Here is a 26,866-nt window from a genome sequence, read left to right as displayed (position 1 = left end):
TGGAGGGTGGAGGAACAACAGAGACAGAGGGTGGAGGAGGAACAACAGGGACAGATAGAGGGTGGAGGAACAAAAGGGACAGATAGAGGGTGGAGGAGGAACAGGGACAGATAGAGGGCGGAGGAGGAACAGGGACAGATAGAGGGTGGAGGAACAACAGGGAGAAACAGGGACAGATGGAGGGTGGAGGAACAACAGAGACAGAGGGTGGAGGAGGAACAACAGGGACAGATAGAGGGTGGAGGAACAAAAGGGACAGATAGAGGGCGGAGGAGGAACAGGGACAGATAGAGGGTGGAGGAACAGGAACATGAACAGAGAGGGTGGAGGAACAGGAACATGAACAGATAGAGGGTGGAGGAACAGGAACATGAACAGATAGAGGGTGGAGGAACAGGAACATGAACAGATAGAGGGTGGAGGAGGAACAGGGACAGATAGAGGGTGGAGGAGGAACAGGGGCAGATAGAGGGTGGAGGAACAACAGGGACAGATAGAGGGTGGAGGAGGAACAGGGACAGAGAGGGTGGAGGAGAGTTCGATGGACATGCGATGTGATGAAAGTAAGGTAGGATTTAGTAGTATTACTTACCTTCCATAGGTGTAAGAGATAGGAGGTGTTTTCTCTCCCTCTATGTGATGGAGGAGGGGAGTGAAGATCCTCCAGGCTTCTCGCAGCTCATCACTGGGAGAGGAAAAAGACCAGGAAACAGGAGCAATGTTATGATTTATAACACAGCGTTGGTGAATATTTGTTTCTGATTGGCTAGAAGGACGTTCTAGAATGGACATTAAAATGTGTGCTTTAGTATTGTTTTCTTTGGAAACTGTGGTATAAACGCCTCCGTTGTGTACATTTACCTTGGATAAATGAACTGGGCGTTTATCCCTTATATATTTTGTCACATAAATCAGGTCTAATAGAAATGTTCCTTCCATACATGAGAGATGATCAGTGTAGGGTTTCTCAGCCCATAGATACGGGTCAGAGATAGTGTGGTGACTGAGACAGGGTCAGAGATAGTGTGGTGACTGAGACAGGGTCAGAGACAGTGTGGTGACTGAGACAGGGTCAGAGACAGTGTGGTGACTGAGACAGGGTCAGAGACAGTGTGGTGACTGAGACAGGGTAAGAGACAGTGTGGTGACTGAGACAGGGTCAGAGACAGTGTGGTGACTGAGACAGGGTCAGAGACAGTGTGGTGACTGAGACAGGGTCAGAGACAGTGTGGTGACTGAGACAGGGTAAGAGACAGTGTGGTGACTGAGACAGGGTCAGAGACAGTGTGGTGACTGAGACAGGGTAAGAGACAGTGTGGTGACTGAGACAGGGTCAGAGACAGTGTGGTGACTGAGACAGTGTGGTGACTGAGACAGCGTCAGAGACAGTGTGGTGACTGAGACAGTGTGGTGACTGAGACAGGGTCAGAGACAGTGTGGTGACTGAGATAGTGTGGTGACTGAGACAGGGTCAGAGACAGTGTGGTGACTGAGACAGGGTCAGAGACAGTGTGGTGACTGAGACAGGGTCAGAGACAGTGTGGTGACTGAGACAGGGTCAGAGACAGTGTGGTGACTGAGACAGGGTCAGAGACAGTGTGGTGACTGAGACAGGGTCAGAGACAGTGTGGTGACTGAGACAGGGTCAGAGACAGTGTGGTGACTGAGACAGGGTCAGAGACAGTGGCAGACATGTCAGTGAGCACATCGCCACCCCTCAGAGCCTCGTTCCTCTCTAGGGTTCTTCCTAGGTTCCTGCCTTTCTAGGGAGTTTTTTCCTAGCCAACATGCTTCTACATCTGCACTGCTTGGGGTTTTAGGCTGGGTTCCTGCAAAGGAACTTTGTGACAACTGCTGATATGAAAATTACATTTGATGTTACATATAAGCGGGTGAGATAGTGGCAGTCAGAGACAGACCTGCGGACAAAGTGCATCGGATTCCCACAGAACACATCCAGAATAAGACGCTCATATGCATCAGGGAGCTTCACGTCCTGTAGAGAGAACACGAGACGAGTTGTCATCTATTCATCTAATCGAATACCTTTCTTCTGAAACTCGTCAGTCTATTCTTGTTCTGAGAAATGAAGGCTATTCCATGCGAGAAATTGCCAAGAAACTGAAGATCTCGTACAACGCTGTGTACTACTCCCTTCACAGAACAGCGCAAACTGGCTCTAACCAGAATAGAAAGAGGAGTGGGAGGCCCCGGTGCACAACTGAGCAAGAGGACAAGTACATTAGAGTGTCTAGTTTGAGAAACATACGCCTCACAAGTCCTCAACTGGCAGCTTCATTAAATAGTACCCACAAAACACCAATCTCAACATCAACAGTGAAGAAGCGACTCCGGGATGCTGGCCTTCAAGACAGAGTTCCTCTGCCAAGTGTCTGTGTTCTTTTGCCCATCTTAATCTTTTCTTTTTATTGGCCAGTCTGAGATGTGGCTTTTTCTTTGCAACTCTGCCTAGAGTTGACGTTGAGACTGGTGTTTTGTGGGTGCTATTTAATGAAGCTGCCAGTTGAGGACTTGTGAGGCATCTGGTTCTCAAAAGAAAGTCGAAGAGAAAGTCTGTTTCTCACAGGAAAGTTCTTTGTTTCTGGCCATTTTGAGCCTGTAATCGAACCCACAAATGCTCATTGCAACACAGGAGTGATGGTTGCTGATAATGGGCCTCTGTATGCCTATGTAGATATTCCACAAAAAAAAAAAATCAGCCGTTTCCAGCTACAACAATCATTTACAACATTAACAATGTCTACACTGTATTTCTGATCAATTTGATGTTATTTTAATGGACAAAAAAAAAAGTGCTTTTCTTTCGAAAAAAAGGGCATTTCTAAGTGACCCCAAACTTTTGAACGGTAGTGCACGCACACGCGCATGCGCACGCGCACACACACACACACATACACACACACACACACACACACACACACACACACACCTTGTATCTGCTCCTGTAGGTAAGGTCCAGTTCAGTCTCCTCAGGGCTGAAGTAGGCTCCAGGCTTCTTGGTCATCATCTTGAGGTAGATGGCCTCATCAGGCTGTACCCTCACCACCAGCTCATTCCTCTGGCACTGCTCATTAAAGATGTCCCCTGGAACATCCGTGAACTGGAGACGCACTTCCGCCTTACGCTCGTTGAGTGCCTTACCGCAACGCAGGACGAACGGAACACCTAGGGGGTGAGGGATGGATGAGGGGAGAGAGGGATGGGTGGGTGGATGGGAGAGCGACAAAGAATAGAGAGAGGGTAGATGAGAAGGGAGGAGAGAGAGAGTGTGTATGAGAGTAATGATCGACGTTCCTGTGCAGGTGGAGTCAAACAAGAGTTGGGAAGTCTAGTAACAGAAAAAATTGGTTAAGAGAGGGAGAGTTCAGGATTGTGAGGAATGCAGAGTATCAGGCTGACAATATGAGCGGATGAGTCTGGAAGATATGTAGAAATCTGTCAACATGTCTAGATAAGGGACATAGGAGGAAAAGAGTTTGCCAGAATCCAAGATGGCCGCCGGTCCTCACCATCCCATCTCTCATTCTGTACGTAGAGCACAGAGGTGGCGAAGGTAGGCGTCCGGGAGCCGTTGGGCACGGTGGGGTCGTCTAGGTAACCCAGTCTGGCATGGCTCTCCCCCTCAGGGTCCCCTATGTACTGACCCAGCACCACATCAGACCGAGTCACTGGGGCGATGCACTTCAACACCTTCACCTAGGGTTCACACACACACGTTTAGAAGACAGAGGGAATGGTCATATAGTTTTATGTCACCTGTGTAAAAAGTGTGCCCAGAGTTTGTCCTGGTCAGCATGTCCATGGGAAAACTCCTGACCCTAAGTGGAACACTGATCAAAGTGGAACACTGGTTGGTGATGCTACCTTCTCATCTCTGACGTCATCAGGGCTGGTGGAGGCAGGCTTCTCCATGGCAACCAGAGAGAGCATCTGGAGGAGGTGGTTCTGCATGACATCACTGAAGCAGGAAATATCACAAACCCAAGGAACTGAACAACTCAATTATTTGTCACATGCTTTGCAACTAACAGGTGTAGACTTAGAATAAAATTCTTACTTACGGGCCCTTCCCACAATGCAACAAGAAAGACAAATAATAGAAAAAGCTATATTCCACTACATTGCCATAGAATAAGAGAACCACATGAAAATCTGAAAAAACAGTTGATCAAAGTTTTCCAGTGATTTATACTTTGGCATGGCATGACAGGCTGTTGCAAATGCCGCTCCTCCTCACCGGATAATGCCAAAGTCATCAAAGTATCCTCCGCGTCCCTGTGTACCGAATGGTTCTTTAAAGGTTAGAACCACACAGGCCACGCTGTTCCTGTTCCAGATAGGACCAAAGATACGGTTCCCAAACCTGATGGACAGACAGAGGACAGGATCAAAACACAATGGTAAACGGTTTCTGTGTTGGTAAGAACATAGCACGTCAAGGTTCTTTCAGTTCCCACAGGGATCACACACACATACCTAACCTGTATGAACACACTTCATGTAAAATCGCTTTGGACAAAAGCATCTGCTTCATTGTGATGAATATTGTACAGCACTTCATGAACAAGGAGGATTTCAAATCTGTAAATGTACTGTCTCCTGGGATCAGGACTCAAGCTGTACCTGAGGACGATGAGGTTCTAACACCATCTCTGTACCTGAGGACGATGAGGTTCTAACACCATCTCTGTACCTGAGGACGATGAGGTTCTAACACCATCTCTGTACCTGAGGACGATGAGGTTCTAACACCATCTCTGTACCTGAGGACCATGAGGTTCTAACACCATCTCTGTACCTGAGAACGATGAGGTTCTAACACCATCTCTGTACCTGAGGACGATGAGGTTCTAACACCATCTCTGTACCTGAGGACGATGAGGTTCTAACACCATCTCTGTACCTGAGGACGATGAGGTTCTAACACCATCTCTGTACCTGAGGACGATGAGGTTCTAACACCATCTCTGTACCTGAGGACCATGAGGTTCTAACACCATCTCTGTACCTGAGGACAATGAGGTTCTAACACCATCTCTGTACCTGAGAACGATGAGGTTCTAACACCATCTCTGTACCTGAGGACGATGAGGTTCTAACACCATCTCTGTACCTGAGAACGATGAGGTTCTAACACCATCTCTGTACCTGAGGACCATGAGGTTCTAACACCATCTCTGTACCTGAGGACGATGAGGTTCTAACACCATCTCTGTACCTGAGGACCATGAGGTTCTAACACCATCTCTGTACCTGAGGACCATGAGGTTCTAACACCATCTCTGTACCTGAGGACCATGAGGTTCTAACACCATCTCTGTACCTGAGGACCATGAGGTTCTGCACCATCTCCTTGCCCAGGTAGTGGTCTATGCGGTAGATCTGGTCTTCTCTGAACAGGGAGGAGAAGTGGGACGACAGCTCCTGAGAACTCTGCAAGTCACGACCAAATGGCTTCTCCACTATCACCCTGCTCCAACCTCTAACACACAGAGACAGAGACCAAGAGAGCACTTTACAGTGTGGTACAGGGATGTGTGAGTGTGTTTGTGCATGTGTGTTTATGGGTTTTCTATCCTTGCGGGGACCAGAAATTCAGACTAGTGGGAACATTACGCCGTTCCCCACAAGGAAGAAGGCTATTTTAGATAGGGGCGCAACTTTCACTGGGGACTGGGGGGAATTCTGAAATTGTATTCCCCCCAGTTTTATTATTAAAATGTGATACAAAAATAAGAAAAATTGTGCTTTAGGACAATGCGGACGCCACAGAGCGGTTGGGTAGGCTGTTGTGAGTGAACAGCCGGCTGGATTTAGGACCGCGCAGATGCCACAGATGGGGCTGACAGGCTGTGTGAAGGCAAAGGTTCTGGAAGGCTGGCTGGAACAGCACGGGAGAGTTAAGCATAGTTCAGTGTGTACATGTTGTGCTCTTTCACTGAGTTGTAAAAGAAAGCAGAACAGAAACGGGTTACTCTTTAGTAGACTGATGTAGTTGGCAAGGTAACTGCTGTTTAACTTAACGGGGGGGGACGAGTATTTATTCGCAGTGCTGAGCTAGTATTGTAACTGACATGTTAACTTTAGCTAATGTTTTATCCCCTCTCGACTGAGGTGAATGAATAAGCTACGCTAGTGAACAGCTACCACAGTCAGTTCAGCTCTAGTCTCTAGTTATCTGTCAGATAGTGATATGAGGTGGCTATTAGTACTGTCTGACAGCAGTTGTTTGTATGGACACCTTTTGTAGCCTTTGTTTTGTCCCATTTCAACAGAAGTAAATGAACTTGGGTAGCTTTCGCCAGTTGATGTACAGTTGGAAAGACAGCTGGCCAAAAGTGGGCCAACGATAGCTATTCTTTTTGCCTCAATCACACTAGACCTGAATCAAACGATGAAACCATCGGCCAAACAATTGAAGATTGTACTGAAAAAACATCACAATATCAATGTGAGTTTTTATTAGCCAGTATGGCAATGTAACGTTATTGATTTGTCAGTTTCCCTAGCTAATTCCCAACTTTTCACACTGACACAGTAATAAACAGCTCTAACATTACAGGCTTCACTGTCATGGTGCACAGTAGAGGTCTGCACAGGACCGATTTCTTCATCCCACTGCTGCCTGCAACTGCAGCTTTTCATACCGCACCTGCTGGCTTTCTGTCTGACTCACACAAGAACTGGTCCCAAACCCAACCACAGTTCCACTGGGGTTTTTAGGCGTATGTGACGCAGCTCACTTGCCAGCCATGGTCCCAGAAATGTTGAGCACTATAGGCAAAATCAAATGTGCAAAAATAACTTTAGAAATAGGTTAAATTACCAGAGATTCTGACATGGCCCTTATATTAGACCATCTGTATTACTGGGCTATATCAGCCAATATGCTTGATGTAGATTGAAGAAAGCAGAGTTGGAGAGACTTGTACTTTTTCTTGCGCCATTTTTATAGCCTATGTTTGGGAGTGGAAGGATTTTCATTCAGAGAAATATGGGTGATGAATATTTAGGCCTTTGTAGGCAATGTAGTAAACTATAGCCTAATCATAGGCCTATTTAGGAAGTATATTTCCTTGGAAAGAACTGCTCTGTGCTTCTCCACCCATGCATAGGCTGTAGCCTAATCTATTGAATTTGAAGCATCAAGAATGATGACAGTGACACTTAACGTTTTGCATTTTCAGTCTTATTAAACACTTAAACATATTTAATAATGATCTCTTACCTAGCTTGATGACTGTGGGTTTTTTTGCTTACATTTTGTTCTAAATAGAGATGGCATATTGGATTTCGTAAATATTCTGGAAATTCGCATTCGATGGCTAAACCAGACCCCTCGCCAGGTTATGTCCCCCCCACTTCTAAAACCAAAGTGGCACCCCTGATTTTAGGCTTAGGGGTTAGGTTTAGAATTACAGTTAGGTGTTAGGAGTTAGGGTTATGGGATTGGGGTTTGGTTAAGGGTTAGGGAAAATAGTAAAATGATTGAAAAACAAATGTATGTGTATTCATGCATGCATATGCTTGAGTGATCTGACAAGTGTGTTTGAGACACTGACTTGCGGCACATGCAGTGGGCTCTGATGTTCTTGCTAACATGATGGTAGACGCTGGGGGGCAGTGCCAGGTAGAAGATACAGTTAGCATCGTCAGCCCCCCTGCTGGTGGTCAGGGAGCTCAGGTGGGCATTCAGCTCAGAGAAGGAGTCCTCCTCATCATACCTGCCACTCAGGTAAGAGTTCCTACTGAAGAACGCAGCGAGGCGCTCACTCTCACCATCACCAACCTGAGAAAACACACATGTACACACATGAATGATTGCAACAGAATACCTATCCATAGTCTTTTCATTGTAATTAGTATGAACATGTACATCTAGGTCAACCACATGTCCTGGATTGCGCGGGACAGTCGTGCATTTTGCCCGTGTCACCCTTCCCACAAAGAAACAATCATGTCCTGCATTTTATCAACAAATTCAAGCACCACTAATTTAGGAAAAAAAGGTAGATTTCAGTCAGACATTCCAACCTATCTCTTGCAGCAAAACAGTGCCCCTCTGTCTCAGTAGGTGTAGACCATGTATCTGATGCTGTCTGGACAGTGAAACAGCGCCCCCTCTGTCTCAGTAGGTGTAGACCATGTATCTGATGCAGTCTGGACAGTGAAACAGCGCCCCTTCTGTCTCAGTATGTGTAGACCATGTATCTGATGCTGTCTGGACAGTGAAACAGCACCTCTCTGTCTCAGTAGGTGTAGACCATGTATCTGATGCAGTCTGGACAGTGAAACAGCGCCCCCTCTGTCTCTAGGTGTAGACCATGTATCTGATGCAGTCTGGACAGTGAAACAGCGCCCCCTCTGTCTCAGTAGGTGTAGACCATGTCTCTGATGCTGTCTGGACCAAAAGACTATGTAATGTCATACTATTTCTGTCCAGACAGCATCAGAAACATGGGTTACATACAGAGGGGCGCTGTTTCGCTCTCTCGGATGCTTACTCCAGTGATATAGTTTCAGCAGAGAGAAAGAGGGCTCACTCTCGCCAAAATCTGCCCAGAATAAGCCCAATCCGATTCTATGGGAATAAAATGCAGACCTAAACTTGTCGCCTTTCTTCCTGCCTTTGGGACAAAGACTCCCATTGTTAGGGTGGAGTCATGAGTCTCGTCATTATATACAGATCTCTGGTTTCCTCGCAAATTAGGAAGGAAAGTTGTGGGGTGCACAGTTCACTGTTAGGATGCTCTATTGCCCTAAAGTAAATTGATGTTTTGCCAGAATTATATAATTACTCCTGTCTAAATCAAATCATTCAAAATACTTCCCCAGGGAGCATTACATAGCCACAGAGGACCATTAGCTTATTATTTTTTTTAAATAGCTATGGATTGTTTTCAATCAGAAGTGTGTAGGCCTAAGCCTATTTGGGTAGTGCACCTGGTAATAGGTCTAGCTGATGGAGTTGCACCCGTCAGTGAAAAGCATCTAAATGTGTTAAGATGGTGTCTTGAGTATTATTTTTTTAATTTAACTAGGCAAGTCAGTTAAGAACAAATTCTTATTTACAATGATGACCTACCCGTCATTGTGTGTGGAAAAGATATGGTGCATCTCTCTCCAGAATGCATGTATACACTACATGACCAAAAGTATGTAGACACCTGCTCGTCGAACATCTCATTCCAAAATCATGGGCATTAATATGGAGCTGGTTCCCCCTTTGCTGCTACAACAGCCTCCACTCTTCTGGGAAGGATTTCCACTAGATGTTGGAACATTGCTGCAGAGACTTGCTTCCATTCAGCGAGGTTGGGCACTGATATTGGGCGATTAAGCCTGGCTCGCAGTCGGTGTTCCAATTCATCCCAAAGGTTTTCGATGGGGTTGAGGTCAAGGCCAGTCAAGTCCACCAATCTCAACAAACCGTTTCTGTATGGACCTCGCTTTGTACACAGGGTGCATTGTCATGCTGAAACAAGAAAATACCTTCCCCAAACTGTTGCCACAAAGTTGGAAGCACAGTATTGTCTAGAATGTCACTGTATGCTGTAGCATTAAGATTTCCCTTCACTGGAGCTAAGGGGCCTAGCCCGAACCATGAAATACAGCCCCAGGGCATTATTCCTCCTACACCAAACTTTACAGTTGACACAATGCATTCGGGCAAGTAGCGTTCTCCTGGAACCGCCAAACCCAGATTAGTCTGTCATACTGCCAGATGATGAAGCGTGATTCATCACTCCAGAGAACACGTTTCCACTGCTCCAGAGTCCAATGGCAGTAAGCTTTACACACTCCAGCCGACGCTTGACATTGCGCATGATGATCTTAGGCTTGTGTGCGGCTGCTTGGAAACCCATTTCATGAAGCTCCCACAAACAGTTATCGTGCTGATGTTGCTTCCAGAGGCAGTTTGGAACTCGGTAGTGAGTGTTGCAACCAAGTAAAATTATTTTTACGCTCTACAACACTTGGCAGTCCATGTTTGTCATCTTGTGTGGCCTACCACTTCGCAGCTGAGCCGCTGTTGCTCCTAGATGTTTCCACTTCACAATAACAGCACATACAGTTGCTCGGGGTAGCTCTAGCAAGTCTGAAATTTGATGAACTGACTTGTTGGAAAGGCCATTCTACTGCCAATGTTTGTCAACGGAGATTGCATGGCTGTGTGCTCGATTTTAAATGTGGTCACCCTATGTACATCCCCCAATAACCTCACTGACAAACCACGGTCACATTAGAGGGAATGCAGTCAAGGCAGTTTCACATCGACTTTCAATGGTGAAGCTACCAAAAGCTAAACGACTTTGATCAAAAAAAGTTAGCAGAACCGAGTTGCCTGCACTCAGCCTACACTAAGACTCCTTACCTTCATATGTGGCAGACATGCTGTCCTGATGTCCTCCATGGTCAGCTTGGAGCGAGCAAAGCCCACAAAGTGGGTCTCTTCTGGGAGAAGCTCATCTCTGAACAGCCACCTTTAAGAGGAGGACTGAACAATGAGATGCAGTATAAAAAAGGGACAGAGACAAAGACAGGACACTCAGTCAGCTCCCTGGAGACATGATGACCTAGAACACTGGTCAAGGAGCAGACCCCCCCCCCCCCCACCCTAAACTCCTAGCATAATTAGTAGAAACTTGAGATGACAAACCTGAACCATGAACAGCGTTTACGGACAGTCATTCTGATGATTCAAGGACTGTGGAGATAGACAGGCACATAATCCAGCAACAGAAAACAGGAAACTCACTCACCATAGAGTAGGATAGATCTTCTTATTGGCAAGATCTCCCTGAATGGATAGATAAAAAGTTAAATAAAGTATTTGAGAGACTAAAATGTGCCTAGAACCTTATGGCTGATTACTCTTGTTTTTATTCATTTCCTGTTTCTATGAACACATGGTACAGTACAGGGCAGTTCAACGTCCAACCTACACAGTACCAATCTACTGTCCCCAAGTCCAGAACAGACTATGGGAGGCACACAGTACTACATAGAGCCATGACTACATGGAACTCTATTCCACATCAAGTAACTGATGCAAGCAGTAGAATCAGATTTAAAAAACAGATACAAAAAAACCCCACACCTCATGGATCAGCAGGGACTGTTAAGCAACACAAACATAGGCACAGGCACATGCATACCCACACACACACACACACACGATAACATACGCACTATGCACACACACACATGGATTTTGTGTTGTAGATATGTGGTAGTGGAGTAAGGGCCTGAGGACACACAGTGTGTTGTGAAATCTGTTATGAATGTTTTATAATGTTTAAAAAAAGTGTATAACTGCCATAATTTTGCCAGACCCCAGGAAGAGTAGCTGCTGCCCTGGCAGCAAAACGTTTAACTGACTCAGTCAACGTGGGGCATGGTGTGAGTAGCATACATATTTAAACGCAACATTGAATCACAGGAAGACAAACACTGCAGCACAGCCATTCTGAAAAGTCACTTTTTAACACACTCAAATGAAGCGAAGGGGGATAGTGATTTGTGATAAACAGATAGCTAACTCACGGACATGGACAAACATTTTAAGTCCTAAACTCATCTCTCTTTCAGCGATAGACAAAGAAAAGCCAGATGCAGCACATTTCAGTCAGCGTGTGACCCCTCTCCTCTCTTCCCCCAATCTCTCTCACACACACACCACGCACCTCTCGTCAGTCAGTCAGTCAGTCAGTCAGAGACACACACACACACACACACACACACACACACACACACACACACACCACGCACCTCTCGTCAGTCAGTCAGTCACACACACACACACCATGCACCTCTCGTCAGTCAGTCAGTCAGTCAGTCAGTCAGTCAGTCAGTCAGTCAGTCAGTCAGTCAGTCACACACACACACACACACACACACACACACACGCACCTCTCGTCAGTCAGTCACACTACACTTACTTAGTTGACCCCATGTTTGGACTTCAAACCAGATGGAACTCTAGATATAGAGAGTCCTATACTAGCTGGGTAATTAGAACAAGCAAGACTCCACGTTTCCGTAACAACTCACACAGCAGCCTAATCAGTAGCGTAACTACTGAGTCGTAAGGTCATGTGGTTGATCTTAAAGCACATCTCAAAAGGAACCCACTCTTATCCCACAGTGGAAGCAGTGCAACAAGTCAGTAACTTCCTTTTAAATACTGTGGAACTATGGCTATTGGCTGTGTAACAACATTCACACTAGAACACTTCCAGCACTGAATCAGTTTACTGGTAGCATACAGTCTGACACGTGCTATTCTAGTATGAACATTGAACAGTATTCTATGTAACACGTCTCTGCCCTTGTAGAACAGAACATACCACAGGGAAAAGGTTCACCGTTTCCATAAAATAAACACATGCATAGAGGGACAACTACCAAACATGAAAGGAAGAGTACAAACAGGGTAACTACTAGAGTACTCACTGAGGCTCCCAGTATGATGAAGATGTGTAAGTCAGATGAATGGGACAGCTCTCTTCTCAGCTGACCCAATACCTCAGAGTGGGTGAGACACCCAGGAACACCACTCATCTTCTCCATCCGGTGTGTTGTGTCTGTAGTGTATGTCAAGCCTGGTTCCCTCTCTGCTGCTGAAAGACAGCAAGAGACATACAACAATAGCAACAGGAAGATGTTGGAGTCAGTCTTTGTGTGTGATCTTACTCTCTGTGTCGTGCTGTCTCATTCACTCTCAAAGGGTCCAGGTCCAGGTCTCTCCTGGCTCAGTCAGTAACAGAGCAGTGGAGTGTGTGTGTGTGTGTGTGAGAGAGGTAGGTTCAAATTGTAACTGTCATCGTTGTATAGCAGAAACATTCAGCAAGGCATTGCTGCCACCTATTGTTGCAAAGGAAGAATGTCTCAATGTGATATGGATAGGGGTACGGTGATTAGGCATCAGGATATATGATAAACAGAGTATGATGATTGTATACGAGTGTGAACAAATAAAGTGAGTGTGAGTTGGAGTGTCAATGTGAGTGTGTAGAGCGCCCTGTGAGTGTGTAGAGCGCCCTGTGAGTGTGTAGAGCGCCCTGTGAGTGTGTAGAGCGCCCTGTGAGTGTGTAGAGCCCTGTGAGTGTGTAGAGCGCCCTGTGAGTGTGTAGAGCCCTGTGAGTGTGTAGAGCACCCTGTGAGTGTGTAGAGCGCCCTGTGAGTGTGTAGAGCGCCCTGTGAGTGTGTAGAGCCCTGTGAGTGTGTAGAGAGCCCTGTGAGTGTGTAGAGAGCCCTGTGAGTGTGTAGAGAGCCCTGTGAGTGTGTAGAGAGCCCTGTGAGTGTGTAGAGCGCCCTGTGAGTGTGTAGAGAGCCCTGTGAGTGTGTAGAGCCCTGTGAGTGTGTAGAGCCCTGTGAGTGTGTAGAGAGCCCTGTGAGTGTGTAGAGCCCTGTGAGTGTGTAGAGCCCTGTGAGTGTGTAGAGCGCCCTGTGAGTGTGTAGAGCGCCCTGTGAGTGTGTAGAGCGCCCTGTGAGTGTGTAGAGCCCTGTGAGTGTGTAGAGAGCCCTGTGAGTGTGTAGAGCCCTGTGAGTGTGTAGAGCGCCCTGTGAGTGTGTAGAGCGCCCTGTGAGTGTGTAGAGCGCCCTGTGAGTGTGTAGAGCGCCCTGTGAGTGTGTAGAGCCCTGTGAGTGTGTAGAGCGCCCTGTGAGTGTGTAGAGCCCTGTGAGTGTGTAGAGCGCCCTGTGAGTGTGTAGAGCGCCCTGTGAGTGTGTAGAGCCCTGTGAGTGTGTAGAGAGCCCTGTGAGTGTGTAGAGCGCCCTGTGAGTGTGTAGAGCGCCCTGTGAGTGTGTAGAGCGCCCTGTGAGTGTGTAGAGCGCCCTGTGAGTGTGTAGAGCGCCCTGTGAGTGTGTAGAGCCCTGTGAGTGTGTAGAGCCCTGTGAGTGTGTAGAGCCCTGTGAGTGTGTAGAGCCCTGTGAGTGTGTAGAGCCCTGTGAGTGTGTAGAGCCCTGTGAGTGTGTATTGTCAGTGCAAAAATAAAAGGGTAGATGCAAGGCATGTGACATGGGCAAGGCATGTGACATGGGCAAGGCATGTGACATGGGCAAGGCATGAAAGACAACAACCAAATGTGGGGACATTAGCTGCCTCTCCACATTCCAACAGACCAGGGCCTGATTTCCTGATAGCGATCGGATTTAGGCTGACGAGTGTTTTAACGATGCAGCTTTCTTACAAAAGGCCCGAAGATGTAACACGCGTTTCCCAAAACACCACAGAGAGAGAACGTTTGCTAAGTGCATCGTTGTCAAGGCAGATGTCAATACTGATAGGATCCAAAGGCAGCACTGCTCTCAGATCAGCTTTCTCCATTAAAATCTGACCTTACCATTAGAATTATGCCACAATACTGACAATGGATCAGCTCCTAGAAAGATATCACCCATGGCTGCAAATAGAGGCATTTTATTCTAATGCTCATCCTATAATACTGCACTAAATCAAGATTTGGCGAAACATTGCGCACGTTAGGCTACACATGAAATACTGAGTATACCCAACATTGATACCTGCTCTTTCCATGACAGACTGACCAGGTGAAAGCTATGATCCCTTAATGATGGCACTTGTTCAATCCTCTTCAAATCAGAGTAGAGATGAAGGGGAGAAGACAGATTAAAGAAGGATTTTTAAGTATTGAGACATGGATTGTGTATGTGTGCTATTCTAAGGGTAAATGGGCAAGACAAAAGATTTAAGTGCCTTTGAATGGGTATGGTAGTAGGTGCCAGGCGCACCGGTTTGTGTCAAGAACTGCAAAGCTGCTGGGTTTTTCAGGTTCAACAGTTTCCCATGTGTATCAGGAATGATTCACCACCCAAAGGACATCCAGCCAACTCAACAACTGTGGGAAGCATGGGAGTCAACATGGGCCAGCATCCCTGGGGAACGCTTTCGACACCTCGTAGAGTCCATGCCCCGATGAATTGAGGTGGTTCAGAGGTCAAACGGGAGCCAACTCAATTAGGTGTTCTTAATGTTTTGTAAACTGTGTATATTGAGGCAAAACATTTGGTTGTAGACAAATTGCAAAATAAAACAATTAAATGAACATGAAAATTGACTTCAAAAGGTAAGAATTGAATGGCGAAAGCTGCCCCGAGAGCAGCACTCCCTTTCGATCCTATCAGTATCGACACCAGCGGCAACAACGCACTTAGTGACCGTTCTCTCTGCGTGGTATTCTGGGAAATGCATGTCACATCTGTGGCTGTTGTAGGAAAGACGCATCGTTAAAAACACTCGTAAGCCTAATATCCATCGCTATCGGTAAACCGGGCCCTGGTTTGACAACCCTCAGCCACAGCCTTTCACCTCGTTTGTGAAGCCTGAAGTCGATGCTAGACAACCCTCAACTTTCATTTCCAAATAGAAATAAATGACATGTCTTTCTTAAGATTAGTCCGTCTAACACACGTTCATAGTAGTCATAAACTTAGAACTTGTCTGAGTTATAATTCACTTAAGGAACGACCTTAAGAGTCCGAAACCACTCCTTGCATAAACAATATTGCGCAAAGCAAATTGTGCGTGAAATATATATTTATCATTAACTAGCCTATTCAACAGCTCACCCGGAACAAGGTTTATTATTGTAGGAATTCATAAGTCCCAAATACCACACTATTACCTACATAGTGCACAACTTTTGACCAGATCCCTACGGGCCCTCCCTCGTCAAAAGTAGTGCACTATAGGGAACAGTATACCATCTGGGACAACAAGAAAAGTCTGTTATCAGCTTGTGGGTTCTGATAAGAACAGGGCCCATATCTCCAGCGTAATAAAGTTGGTCTGGTATCAAAAAGTATGAAAGTCACATAGGAACAGACACACAAGAGCATGACATTCAGCATCCCTTAGTTACCTTGCCAGACAATTTGCATAACAGCATTGTATTTTGAACACACAGTACTTTCAGTTTGTGCCATATGTAAAGTAGTACATAACCAGGAACAAAAAAAACAACGAGCTAGAGACAGTCTGGTAGAAACCAACCAAGTATCACATTGGTAGACGCTGCTGGAAAGACATGTTGTCAAATGCTGGCCGTAATACACAATCTTCTTGTTTTTATTCATTTCATGTGGCCAAAAGATGGTAAAGTTGATATCACAAGTCTTATTGAACGCATGTTAATAAATCAAGAATGAAACTAAATTAAAATCCCCCAAAAGTACTCCTTCAATTTCCATTCCAATCCTTCATATGTTTCTAGGAATATTTGTCATGATTTTGAATATCCCCCTTTACCTCCGGTATATCCTGTGAGGAACATAAGGTATGTCAGTTTACTATGACAAATAAGATTAAAAAATGTTTTTACACCTCTCCCTTTGGCAGATATTTGCATTGTCACAGCAACAACATTCACAATGTCTACATTAATTTCCTGACAAACATATTGAAAATTAGACAAACAAAACAATGATTTAAAATCTGGAGTATAAAGAAAATGGACTTTGTGTTAAGATCCTAGTGGTCAGTTCAGGGTCATGTTTAGTAGGGTATACCGTAGCAAAAGGTTTTGCAACAAAAATGTAAATCTGTGTTCTCATTGGACAAGTTCAGGTAGGAGTGGAGATCACAGTTTCACTCTGCTTCGAAATATGTTCCCCTACTGAACACAACCCAGGCTGCAGTGTTCAGTTCCCCCCCACCACGGGAAGGAACCAGACCACCTTCAACCTTCATTCCTGAGTCTCCATCATAAATATAGTTAAAACAGAGGTTAAATCCTGAGCTCATTCACATAGGTATGCAGTGCTCCATGTTCTACCAGTTCATTTCTCTCAAGTCAGCAATTTTGTGTTCTGAGCGGCATATGGTCCTGTCCTTTTGTCCTCAGCTGGCACTGGCCCTTCCTTCTTGACCCTGAGTCTATGGGTGGATGGGCTCGTAGAGGGGTCAAGGTCCAGTACAAGCGTTAGTTTTGGTTAAGGTCAGGGGTTAAAGTTCAGTGAGGTCAACTGAATGTCCAGTGCTGGTTGAGATCAGCTGTGTTGCAGTAGTACATCCCTATCTGGCTCCCTATCAGGAGTAAGCATTTTCCACTGGCTGGGTTCTGGAGGAGATTCTCCTGGAGAGGGCAGAGGGTTAACACTACAGAGTCAGACCATGATACTGCAGCTATGGACAGATACAGAACCAATCAAAAGAGGGTTAACACTACATAGTCAGACCATGTACTGCAGCTATGGACAGATACAGTGCCAGTCAAAAGTTTGGACACACCTACTCATTCTAGGGTTCTTCTTTACTTTGACTATTTTCTACATTGTAGAATAATAGTGAAGACATCAAAACTATTAAATAACATATGGAATCATGTAGTAACCAAAAAAAGTGCTAAACAGATAAAAATAGATTTTAGATTCTTCAAAGTAGCCACCCTTTGCCGTGATGACAGCTTTGCACACTCTTGGCATTCTCTCAACCAGCTTCTTGAGGTTGTCACCTGGAATGCATTTCAATTAAAATACGTTTGAGCCAATCAGTTGTGTTGTGACAAGGTAGGGGTGGTATACAGAAGATAGCCCTATTTGGTAAAAGACCAAGTCCATATTATGGCAAGAACAGTTCAAATAAGCAAAGAGAAACGACAGTTCATCATTACTTTAAGACATGAAGGTCAGTGAATACGGAAAATTTCAAGAACTTTGAAAGTTTCTTCAAGTGCAGTCACAAAAACCAACAAGCGCTATGATGAAACTGGCTCTCATGATGTCCGCCACAGGAAAGGAAGAACCAGAGTTACCTCTGTGCAGAGGATACATTCATTAGAGTTACCAGCCTCAGAAATTGCAGCCAAAATAAATGCTTCACAGAGTTCAAGTAACAGACACATCTCAACAGCAACTGCTCAGAGGAAACTGTGTCAATCAGGCCTTCATGGTCAAATTGCTGCAAAGAAGCCACAACTAAAAGGACACCAATAACAAGAACAGACTTGCTTGGGTCAAGAAACATGTGCAATGGACATTAGACCAAATTTGAGATTTTTGGTTCCAACCGCCATGTCTTTGTGAGACGCAGAGTAGGTGAACAGATGATCTCCACAGGTGTGGTTCCCACCTTGAAGCATGGAGGTGGTGTGACGGTGCTTTGCTGGTGACATTGTCGATTATTTATTTCGAATTCATGGTAAACTTAACCTTTATGGCTACCACAGCATTCTGCAGCGATACGCCATCCCATCTGATTTGCGCTTAGTGGGATTATCATTTGTTTTTCAACAAGACAATGACCCAACACACCTCCAGGTAGTGTAAGAGCTATTTGACCAAGGAGAGTGATGGAGTGCTGCTCCAGATGACACTAACAGCTAACAGACGGTAGGCAATTAAGGTCACAGTTATGAAAACTTAGGACACTATAAAGAGGCCTTTCTACTGACTCTGAAAAACACCAAAAGAACGTTGCCCATAGTTCCTGCTCATCTGCGTGAACGTGCCTTAGGCATGCTGCAAGGAGGCATGAGGACTGCAGATGTGGCCAAGGCAATAAATTGCAATGTCTGTACTGTGAGATGCCTAAGACAGCTCTACAGGGAGACAGGACGGACAGCTGATCATCCTCGCAGTGGCAGACCACGTGTAACAACACCTGCACAGGATCGGTACATCCGAACATCACACCTGCAGGACAGGTACAGGATGGCAACAACAACTGCCCGAGTTACACCAGGAACGCACACTCCCTCCATCAGTGCTCAGACTGTCCACAATAGGCTGAGAGAGGCTGGACTGAGGGCTTGTAGGCCTGTTGTAAGGCAGGTCCTCACCAGAGATCATTGGCAACAACGTCGCCTATGGGCACAAACCCACCATCGCTGGACTAGACAGGACTGGCAAAAAGTGCTCTTCACTGACGAGTCGCGGTTCTGTCTCACCAGGAGTGATGGTCGGATTCGTGTTTATCGTCGAAGGAATGAGCGTTACATCGTGGCCTGTACTTTGGAGCGGGATCGATTTGGAGGTGGAGGGTCCGTCATGGTCTGGGGCAGTGTGTCACAGCATCATCGGACTGAGCTTGTTGTCATTGAAGGCAATCTCAATGTTGTGCGTTACAGGGAAGACATCCTCCTCCCTCATGTGGTACCCTTCCTGCAGGCTCATCCTGACATGACCATCCAGCATGACAATGCCACCAGCCATAGTGCTCGTTCTGTGCGTGATTTCCTGCAAGACAGGAATGTCAGTGTTCTGCCATGGCCAGCGAAGAGCCCGGATCTCAATCTCATTGAGCACGTCTGGGACCTGTTGGATCGGAGGGTGAGGGCTAGGACCATTCTCCCCAGAAATGTCCGGGAACTTGCAGATGCCTTGGTGGAAGAGTGGGGTAACATCTCACAGCAACAACTGGCAAATCTGGTGCAGTCCATTAGGAGAAGATGCCCTGCAGTACTCAATGCAGCTGGTGGCCACACCAGATACTGACTGTTACTTTTGATTTTGACCCCCCCCCCCTTTGTTCAGTGGGGGTTCAGTTTATGTCTCAGTTGTTGAATCTTGTTATGTTCATACAAATATTTACACGTTAAGTTTGCTGAAAATAAATGCAGTTGACAGTGAGATGTTGTTTCTTTTTTTGCTGAGTTTACATGATTCTATTTGTTATTTCATAGTTTTGATGTCTTCACTATTATTCTATTATCTAAACTTTTGACTGGTACTGTACTGAAAATCTATGGTAAGACCTGAAAATGGTTGTCTAGCGATGATCAACAACCGATTTGACAGAGCTTGAAGAATTTTGAAAAGAATAATGGGCAAATGTTGCACAATCCAGGTGTGGAAAACTCTTAGAGACTTACTTAGAAAGACTCACAGCTGTAATCACTGCCAAAGGTGCTTCTACAAAGTATTGACTCGGGTGTGAGTACTTACGTAAATTAGATTTCTGCATTTCCTTTTCAATACATTTGCTAACATTTCTAAAAACAAGTTTTACTTTGTCATTATGGAGAAATGTGTGTGGATGGGTGAGAATTCAAGCTGTAACAACAAAATGTGGAATAAGTCAAGCAGTATGAATACTTTCTGAAGGCACTGTGTGTGTGTGTGTGTGTGTGTGTGTGTGTGTGTGTGTGTGTGTGTGTGTGTGTGTGTATACACATTACTTTAGTGCCTGGATGCAAATAAGATGCATGTTTTGGAATATTTTAATTCTGTACGGGCTTCCTTTTCAAGGTTAATATTGTTAAGTAACTACAATGTTATGTTCCATCCTCAGTTCTCCTATAACAGCCATTAAACTCTGTAACTGTTTTAAAGTGACAAATGGCGTCATGGTGAAATCCCTGAGTGGTTTCCTTCCTCTCTGGCAACTGAGTTAGGAAGGACGTCTGTATCTTTGTAGTGACTGGGTGTATTGATACACCATCCAAAGTGTCATTAATAACTTCACCATGCTCAAAGGGATATTCAATGTCTGTTTAAAAAAATAAATAAAATGGGAAAAACCTCTCTGTGTAACGCTTGTTGTAAGTGGTAGGTGACGTGGACCAAGGCGCAGCATGGGAAGTGTTCATGATTTTTTTATTCATAAACACACTCAAACAAAATAACAAAAGCGAAAACGCACAGTTCCGTCAGGTACCGACACTAAACAGAAAACAACCTCCCACAAACCCAGGAAGAAAACAGGCTGCCTAAGTATGATTCCCAATCAGAGACAACGATGGACAGCTGCCTCTGATTGGGAACCACACTCGGCCCAAAAACAAAGAAACAAAAAACATAGATTTTCCCACCCGAGTCATACCCTGACCTAACCAAACATAGAGAATAATACGGATCTGTACGGTCAGGGCGTGACACTCTGGTCTTTGTGGTTTAATAATGTTATGGGGTATTGTGTGTAGGCCAGTGACAAAATCTCAAATGTAAAATTCAAGCTGTAACAACAAAATGCAGAAAAAGTCAAGGGGTGTGAATACTTTCTGAAGGCACTGTATATATATTTCCACACTATGAGATTGATATAATACTGTGAAATTCTGAAAATTATGATAACGCCCTTTTAGTATAAAATTGTAACACTTTGAAGGCACTGTGTATGAGTGTGCGTGTATGCATGCTTGTCCAAGTAATTTCCCTTACCTCTGTAAAGACCCACTCCTGTTGTGGGGCCACGCTGGTCCCTTGGCCCTTCAGTGTACAGAGCTCTATCTTAACCTGGTCTGGCTGGGGGTTGGCCTGCAGACACAGCTGCTTCCCTATGTTGTGACGCAGCTCCTTATGGGACGTATACTCAAAGTACTGGGGTGACAGAGAAGAGATACAAAGGCTGAGGAACTTTCCTTACAAAACTGGGTCCCTTTTAAAACCTTCTGAAGGCTTACAGAGAATGTATAAAGTCTTTATGATAAGGGTACATTAAGCCTTGAATACATTAAGCCTACTTGTTCCAAAAGAGACATCATCCAATTCAATGAGAGTCAATACTGAGTCAAACACACAACCACAGTGACAGGACAGTACCTGATTGCCCCCCATGTTGTGGCAGGTGTACATGATCAGTGGCTTTCCTCCTTGGTTGTTTTCTCCTACATCCAGACAGCTCTGAGTGCCAGAGTTCTTAATCTGCACACACACGATATCAACACAGCTAACAAAACATGCACTGCTGTCCCTAAGGCACAACGGAAAACGACTACAGTGAGTGAGTGTGTTTGTGTACACCTGAAGGGATTTGGGAACGAGACTTACCGCTCCAAACTTAGTCGGGGTGAGGTCTGGTACGAACATCTCAGGGTAGATATTATTCAAATACCAGGTGAAGTTCTTACAATGTAGGCTCTCCCTCAGATTCACACGCTCTGAGATGTCACCAAACCCTTTCTGCAAAACACAGATTCACACACTCTGAGATACCACCAAACCCTTTCTGCAAAACACAGATTCACACGCTCTGAGATGTCACCAAACCCTTTCTGCAAAACACAGATTCACACGCTCTGAGATGTCACCAAACCCTTTCTGCAAAACACAGATTCACACGCTCTGAGATGTCACCAAACCCTTTCTGCAAAACACAGATTCACACGCTCTGAGATGTCACCAAACCCTTTCTGCAAAACACAGATTCACACGCTCTGAGATGTCACCAAACCCTTTCTGCAAAACACAGATTCACACGCTCTGAGATGTCACCAAACCCTTTCTGCAAAACACAGATTCACACGCTCTGAGATGTCACCAAATCCTTTCTGTAACAAACAGAGGAGTGGAAATGAGTGAGTGGAACTTCAACCCTGTGCACTGATAGTTAACTTTAACCCCATATATCATATATAGCCGCTCATAAGAACTTGTATTTCAGCCTGTTCCAGATGCATATTAATATCTTATAAACAGATCGCGGTATGTGCAGACACGCATTATGAGCAGTAGTGTGTTGGCTTACAGTTATCCTTGATTAAGATGTTCCTTTTGTGTCAAGAGAATGTGAGATTACCAAATCTGGCAAAACAAGATTATCTAATAGTATTATGAAACTTGGGAGTAAATGAAAACATGCCATGGGCTTAACTATATCTAGCAGTAGGACACTTGGAGTTGACTGAACACATACCTCTTTGGCCATCTTGGCAGCGTTACTGTTGCGCCGGTAGTAGATGTGTTTGTAGTCGTCCATCCAGACCTCGGCTAATCGTACCTGGTTCCGTGTGATGACCTCAGTGCCTTTAGGGAAGGTGTGGGGGGACTTGGTACGGAACACGTGACCAACCACAGAACACGGAATGATCTCCAGCTGGCCCCCACACTGCCACACCTGGGGGAGATGATGTCAGAAAGTTGATCACAGTTAGCTGAATAACTTAGTGACCTGCCTTGTCACTGGAGGTACAATGACCAAGGACACACCGATTATTTGCAAATTGTATTGATGACATTGTGTGAACACTGATCCTATAGCAGCTGACAAAGTCACTGGCTGCGTTTCAAACTCATAAAAGACACACCCTCGTCTACTTACCCTCGCCTTACGCCCTTGGGGGAATCCCCACAGCCATTTTTGTCATTGGTCCAAGTGATTAGCCAAGCAAGGGAAGTTAGCAAAGTCATCCCCTCAGCCCTTGTTTTTAATGGAGTTTGCGAGTGTACAATTATGTTCACTTCAGGGCCTGAAACGCCCCATAATTCAATTCGCGATGATTGTACATCCGCTAAGAAAAGTTAGCCAAAACTTAAAACTTCAACATCAATATGGAGTCAACATACAAGTGTAAGTAAAAATGAATGTAAATAAATTAGAAGTTGTGCTACTAATGCAGAAACACGTCTCGTAAAAGTAATATTTTTGTTTGGTTAGCTTTTGGAAATTGTAGAAATAAAAAATGTTCTTCTTCAGAAGTAGCTAGGCAGGCTAACGTTAGTTAGCTAATACATTTGCTAGCTATCATAGAGTAGGCATATATTAATAATTATATAGTTAATATAAGTAGACATGCAATCATAATTGACTGTAGCGCATATAAAGCACCCACAAGCCACCGGTAGCTGAAAACACAATCGTCGCAGAAACGAACGAGTGACAAATTTCTGGGCAAGGGCGGTCCATTTAAAAATCATTCCTTCCTCCCTCGCCATCTAAGTGTATACTCGTCAGACGTCATGATACATCATCAGAAGTGTCCACTTAATTTGAGGGCTGAGAGGAGAGGGTGTCTGTTAAGTGTTTGGAATGCAGACACTGTCTTTCTGTTTTGACTTCCCAGAAGCCTCTGGGGCTGGTGTTTCCAGAACATTTTGTGCTATATGTCTGATTAGGATATTAAGGGTGTGTCTCCAAGAGGCCAGTTAGACATTTCCTTTGCTTCTGTGCTGGGTGGTGTCTCCCGGTTGCAACTTGTAATAAACCAGATTGATTGACTACCTATGACTGCTGTCCTTTTTCCTTCACCTGGAAATTCCCATTGCAGATACACATGCTCACACCATACACCATTTACACATTACAGTACATGTCATTTCAATCACTACAACATGCAATTAAGGTGGGAGATTATTTAAGACCAGAGCCATATACAACGTTGAGGTCACGACACCATTCAACCAATTAAATGTAGGTAATCATCAACAGAAAGTCGTTGAGAAAGCATTATGACTAAACTCTCTATATATAGCGCAGTGTTTTAGACTTGCTGAAGTTCTTGATAAATTCCACTTCATTAACGCTGTTAGAGGAAAGGGCAGAGGGGAAACTAACCCTGAAGGACATCTCCACATTCTCACCACCCCAGATCTCCATCTTATCGTCGTACGTCCCAATGTGTTCAAAATACTTCTTGGAGATGGAGAAGAGACCACCGGCAAACGTTGGAGTTCTGAAGCAACAGACCCGTAGAGGTGACAAATGGTGTCAAGGCAATAGCATGAGATAATATTGTATACACCGAGTGTACAAAACATTAAGAACGCCTTCCTAATATTGAGTTGCACCCCCCCCTCTTTTGCCCTCAGAAGAGCCTCAATTCATCGGGGCATGGACTCTACAAGGTATCGAAAGCATTCCACAGGGATGCTGGCCCATGTTGACTCCAATTCCCACAGTTGTGTCAAGTTTGCTGGATGTCTTCAGGGTGCTGGACCATTCTTGATACACACGGGGAAACTGTGGAGCGTGAAAAACTTAGCAGCATTGCAGTTTTTGACACACACCGGTGTGCCTGGCACCAACTACAATACCCCGTTCAAAAGGAACTTAAATATTTTGTCTTGCCCATTCACCCTCTGAATGGGACAAATACACAATCCATGTCTCAATTGTCTCTAGGCTTAAAAATATTGATTTAACCCATCTTCTCCCTTTCACCTACACCGATTGAAGTGGATTTAACAAGTGACCATAGCTTTCACCTGGATTCACCTGTTCATTCTATGTCACGGAACGAGCAGGTGTTCATAATGTTTTGTACACTCCATGTATATGGCTGTTTTAGACAAAATATTTGATATATTCCACTTTATTAACGCTGTTTGAAAGCATGAGATAATATTGTGTAATATGTTACTGTAATATTGAAGTTGCTATACATGCTGCATTGTGAGCTTTTCATTAACATCACTATGCAGGGGGTTAAATAAAGGGTACATTAAATAAATGATGTAAATTATGTTTGGTGGGTCCCTAGCCCTTACTTGACGGGGTAGGTCTCGTCTTTGCGTCTGTTCCTCTCCTGCTCGGGGATGCCCTCCCAGCCGAAGGTGAGGCTCCAGTCAAAGTTTCCTCTGTTCTGGGCCTTAGCGGTGGCTACAGGCTTGTTGAAGGCAAAGTTATTCAGGTTGATGGTGGTGATCTCTGGGCTGACCACGGCCGTGGGCTCCTCTACAATACGAGCAAGCAGGGGCTCCAGCCAGCCATGGAAACACTCACCTGGGAGGGGAGAGGAGGGGAGTGTTCAGTAACTGGATTCTTTATTTTAATTTTTTTTACAAGGAACAAAGCACAAAAAGGAGGTTCAGCTGACAAACGCTGTGGAACATTGCAGATAGAGATGTTATGAATGAAGCTGACTCCCTTTCCAATTCTACATGACAGAACATCATATACACTCTCGACACAATACTTTTCTATTTGAATGTTGTGTAACGTTGCATATGTCTAGTCGAACGCAGAACTCGTCATTGAGACAACGCTGAAACATCAATCCATTGGGCGAGTCAGTGGTACATTTTCATTTGTGCCGAAATCAAAATGAAATGACATTTATCGTGCAAACTCAGCAGGCCTTGGTGTGAAACAGGCTTTGGAAATCCTTTTTAATTAAGTCATACAAAAGTGTTACATTGCGTGAAGTTTAAAATACATCCGGTCATTACTAAATGTGTATTGTGATATATTAAAATGTTTTAACACAACAACAACAAAAAACATTTCATTTATAAAATATTTAAAATCAGTAGTCTTCCTCAAATGAAGGGGATGATGACGCAATCTTTGCAAGAGGGAGGGAATTTGATTTCATTGGTCCTCAACTCATGGCTCAGTCATTTCATTCAGGGAAGTTTAGCCGTGAGTTAGCCTGCCCCGGAGCAGGTTAGTTCTGAAGGATTCGTTGCCATAGAAATTTACCTGGCTAAAAGCTGAGCCACTTTCGTATGACCAGTTATCCCGAGATGACCAATGTTTTACATTTATACATATTAGTCATTTAGCAGACGCTCTTATCCAGAGAAATTAGGATTAAGTGCCTTGCTCAAGGGCACAGACAGATTTTTCACCTTGTCGGCTCGATGATTCAAACTAGCCACCTTTCGGTTACTGGTCCAACGTTCTAACCGCTAGGCTAACCGCTAGGCTAACCGCTAGGCTAACCGCTAGGCTAACCGCTAGGCTAAGTTACCTTGCTAACTCCTCAAACCTGCTCCGTAGGATACCCCTCTGGCCTCAGACCCCTTTACAGGATGACCCTGATAATTCACATTATTTGTGTATGTATTTGTATAAGTTTCATAAACTCAGTGGCCACTTTATTATGTACACGTTTACAAAAATGTTTCGCTCCTACAGACAGTGAGTCACATGGCCACGACTTGCTATATAAAGCAGCCAGACAGGCGTCGGGCCATTCAGTTACTATTCGATTGAACGTTAGAATGGGCATAACAAGTGACCTAAGCAACTTTGAGCGTGGTACTGTATGATCGCCAGTGCCAGGCTCGCCGGTTTCAGTATCTCAGAAACAGCCGGCCTCCTGGTCTTTTCACGCAGGACAAAACAATACCTACTCTATCCTCCAATGTGTCCCTTATCTATTGCTCTCCAATCACGGGCTGTGTCTCCGAGAATGGTGCGACAAACAAAACATCCAGTCAG

The 26,866-nt window shown here is 44.9% G+C and overlaps 2 protein-coding genes across 8 annotated transcripts in view; both read right to left on the bottom strand.

The window, feature by feature from the left end:
* Positions 1-21,259, bottom strand: part of LOC115165465 (glucose-6-phosphate 1-dehydrogenase-like) — a 23,533-nt gene extending 2,274 nt beyond the window's left edge. For 3 of the 7 annotated variants that reach the window (XR_003870175.1, XM_029718596.1, XM_029718598.1), the window contains exons 1-12: positions 12,718-13,065; positions 12,478-12,644; positions 10,785-10,822; positions 10,397-10,505; positions 7,584-7,810; positions 5,345-5,503; positions 4,259-4,384; positions 3,886-3,979; positions 3,531-3,717; positions 2,951-3,186; positions 1,920-1,996; positions 593-685 (exon numbers count right to left, since the gene is read on the bottom strand). Coding sequence is in view for 5 of the 7 variants with exons in the window: in XM_029718596.1 (XP_029574456.1) it covers positions 593-685; positions 1,920-1,996; positions 2,951-3,186; positions 3,531-3,717; positions 3,886-3,979; positions 4,259-4,384; positions 5,345-5,503; positions 7,584-7,810; positions 10,397-10,505; positions 10,785-10,822; positions 12,478-12,644; positions 12,718-12,739 (1,535 nt within the window). In the remaining 2 variants the exon portion in view is untranslated. Of the gene's footprint in view, positions 1-592; positions 686-1,919; positions 1,997-2,950; positions 3,187-3,530; positions 3,718-3,885; positions 3,980-4,258; positions 4,385-5,344; positions 5,504-7,583; positions 7,811-10,396; positions 10,506-10,681; positions 10,758-10,784; positions 10,823-12,477; positions 12,645-12,717; positions 13,066-21,144 lie in introns of those variants that run through there. The other 4 variants (XM_029718599.1, XM_029718597.1, XR_003870176.1 and 1 more) reach the window with 4 other exon arrangements.
* LOC115165464 (polypeptide N-acetylgalactosaminyltransferase 6-like) overlaps positions 15,603-26,866 on the bottom strand; it is a 26,579-nt gene continuing 15,315 nt past the window's right edge. The window contains exons 6-12 of the mRNA XM_029718595.1: positions 25,189-25,423; positions 24,257-24,374; positions 22,619-22,819; positions 21,754-21,885; positions 21,526-21,627; positions 21,145-21,303; positions 15,603-17,120 (exon numbers count right to left, since the gene is read on the bottom strand). Of these exons, the coding sequence (XP_029574455.1) occupies positions 17,007-17,120; positions 21,145-21,303; positions 21,526-21,627; positions 21,754-21,885; positions 22,619-22,819; positions 24,257-24,374; positions 25,189-25,423 (1,061 nt within the window). The 3' untranslated portion in view covers positions 15,603-17,006. The remainder of the gene's footprint in view (positions 17,121-21,144; positions 21,304-21,525; positions 21,628-21,753; positions 21,886-22,618; positions 22,820-24,256; positions 24,375-25,188; positions 25,424-26,866) is intronic.

Source organism: Salmo trutta, chromosome 28, assembly GCF_901001165.1.
Source record: "Salmo trutta chromosome 28, fSalTru1.1, whole genome shotgun sequence".
Classification (NCBI taxonomy): domain Eukaryota; kingdom Metazoa; phylum Chordata; class Actinopteri; order Salmoniformes; family Salmonidae; genus Salmo; species Salmo trutta.
This window is presented reverse-complemented; position numbering and strand designations above follow the sequence as displayed.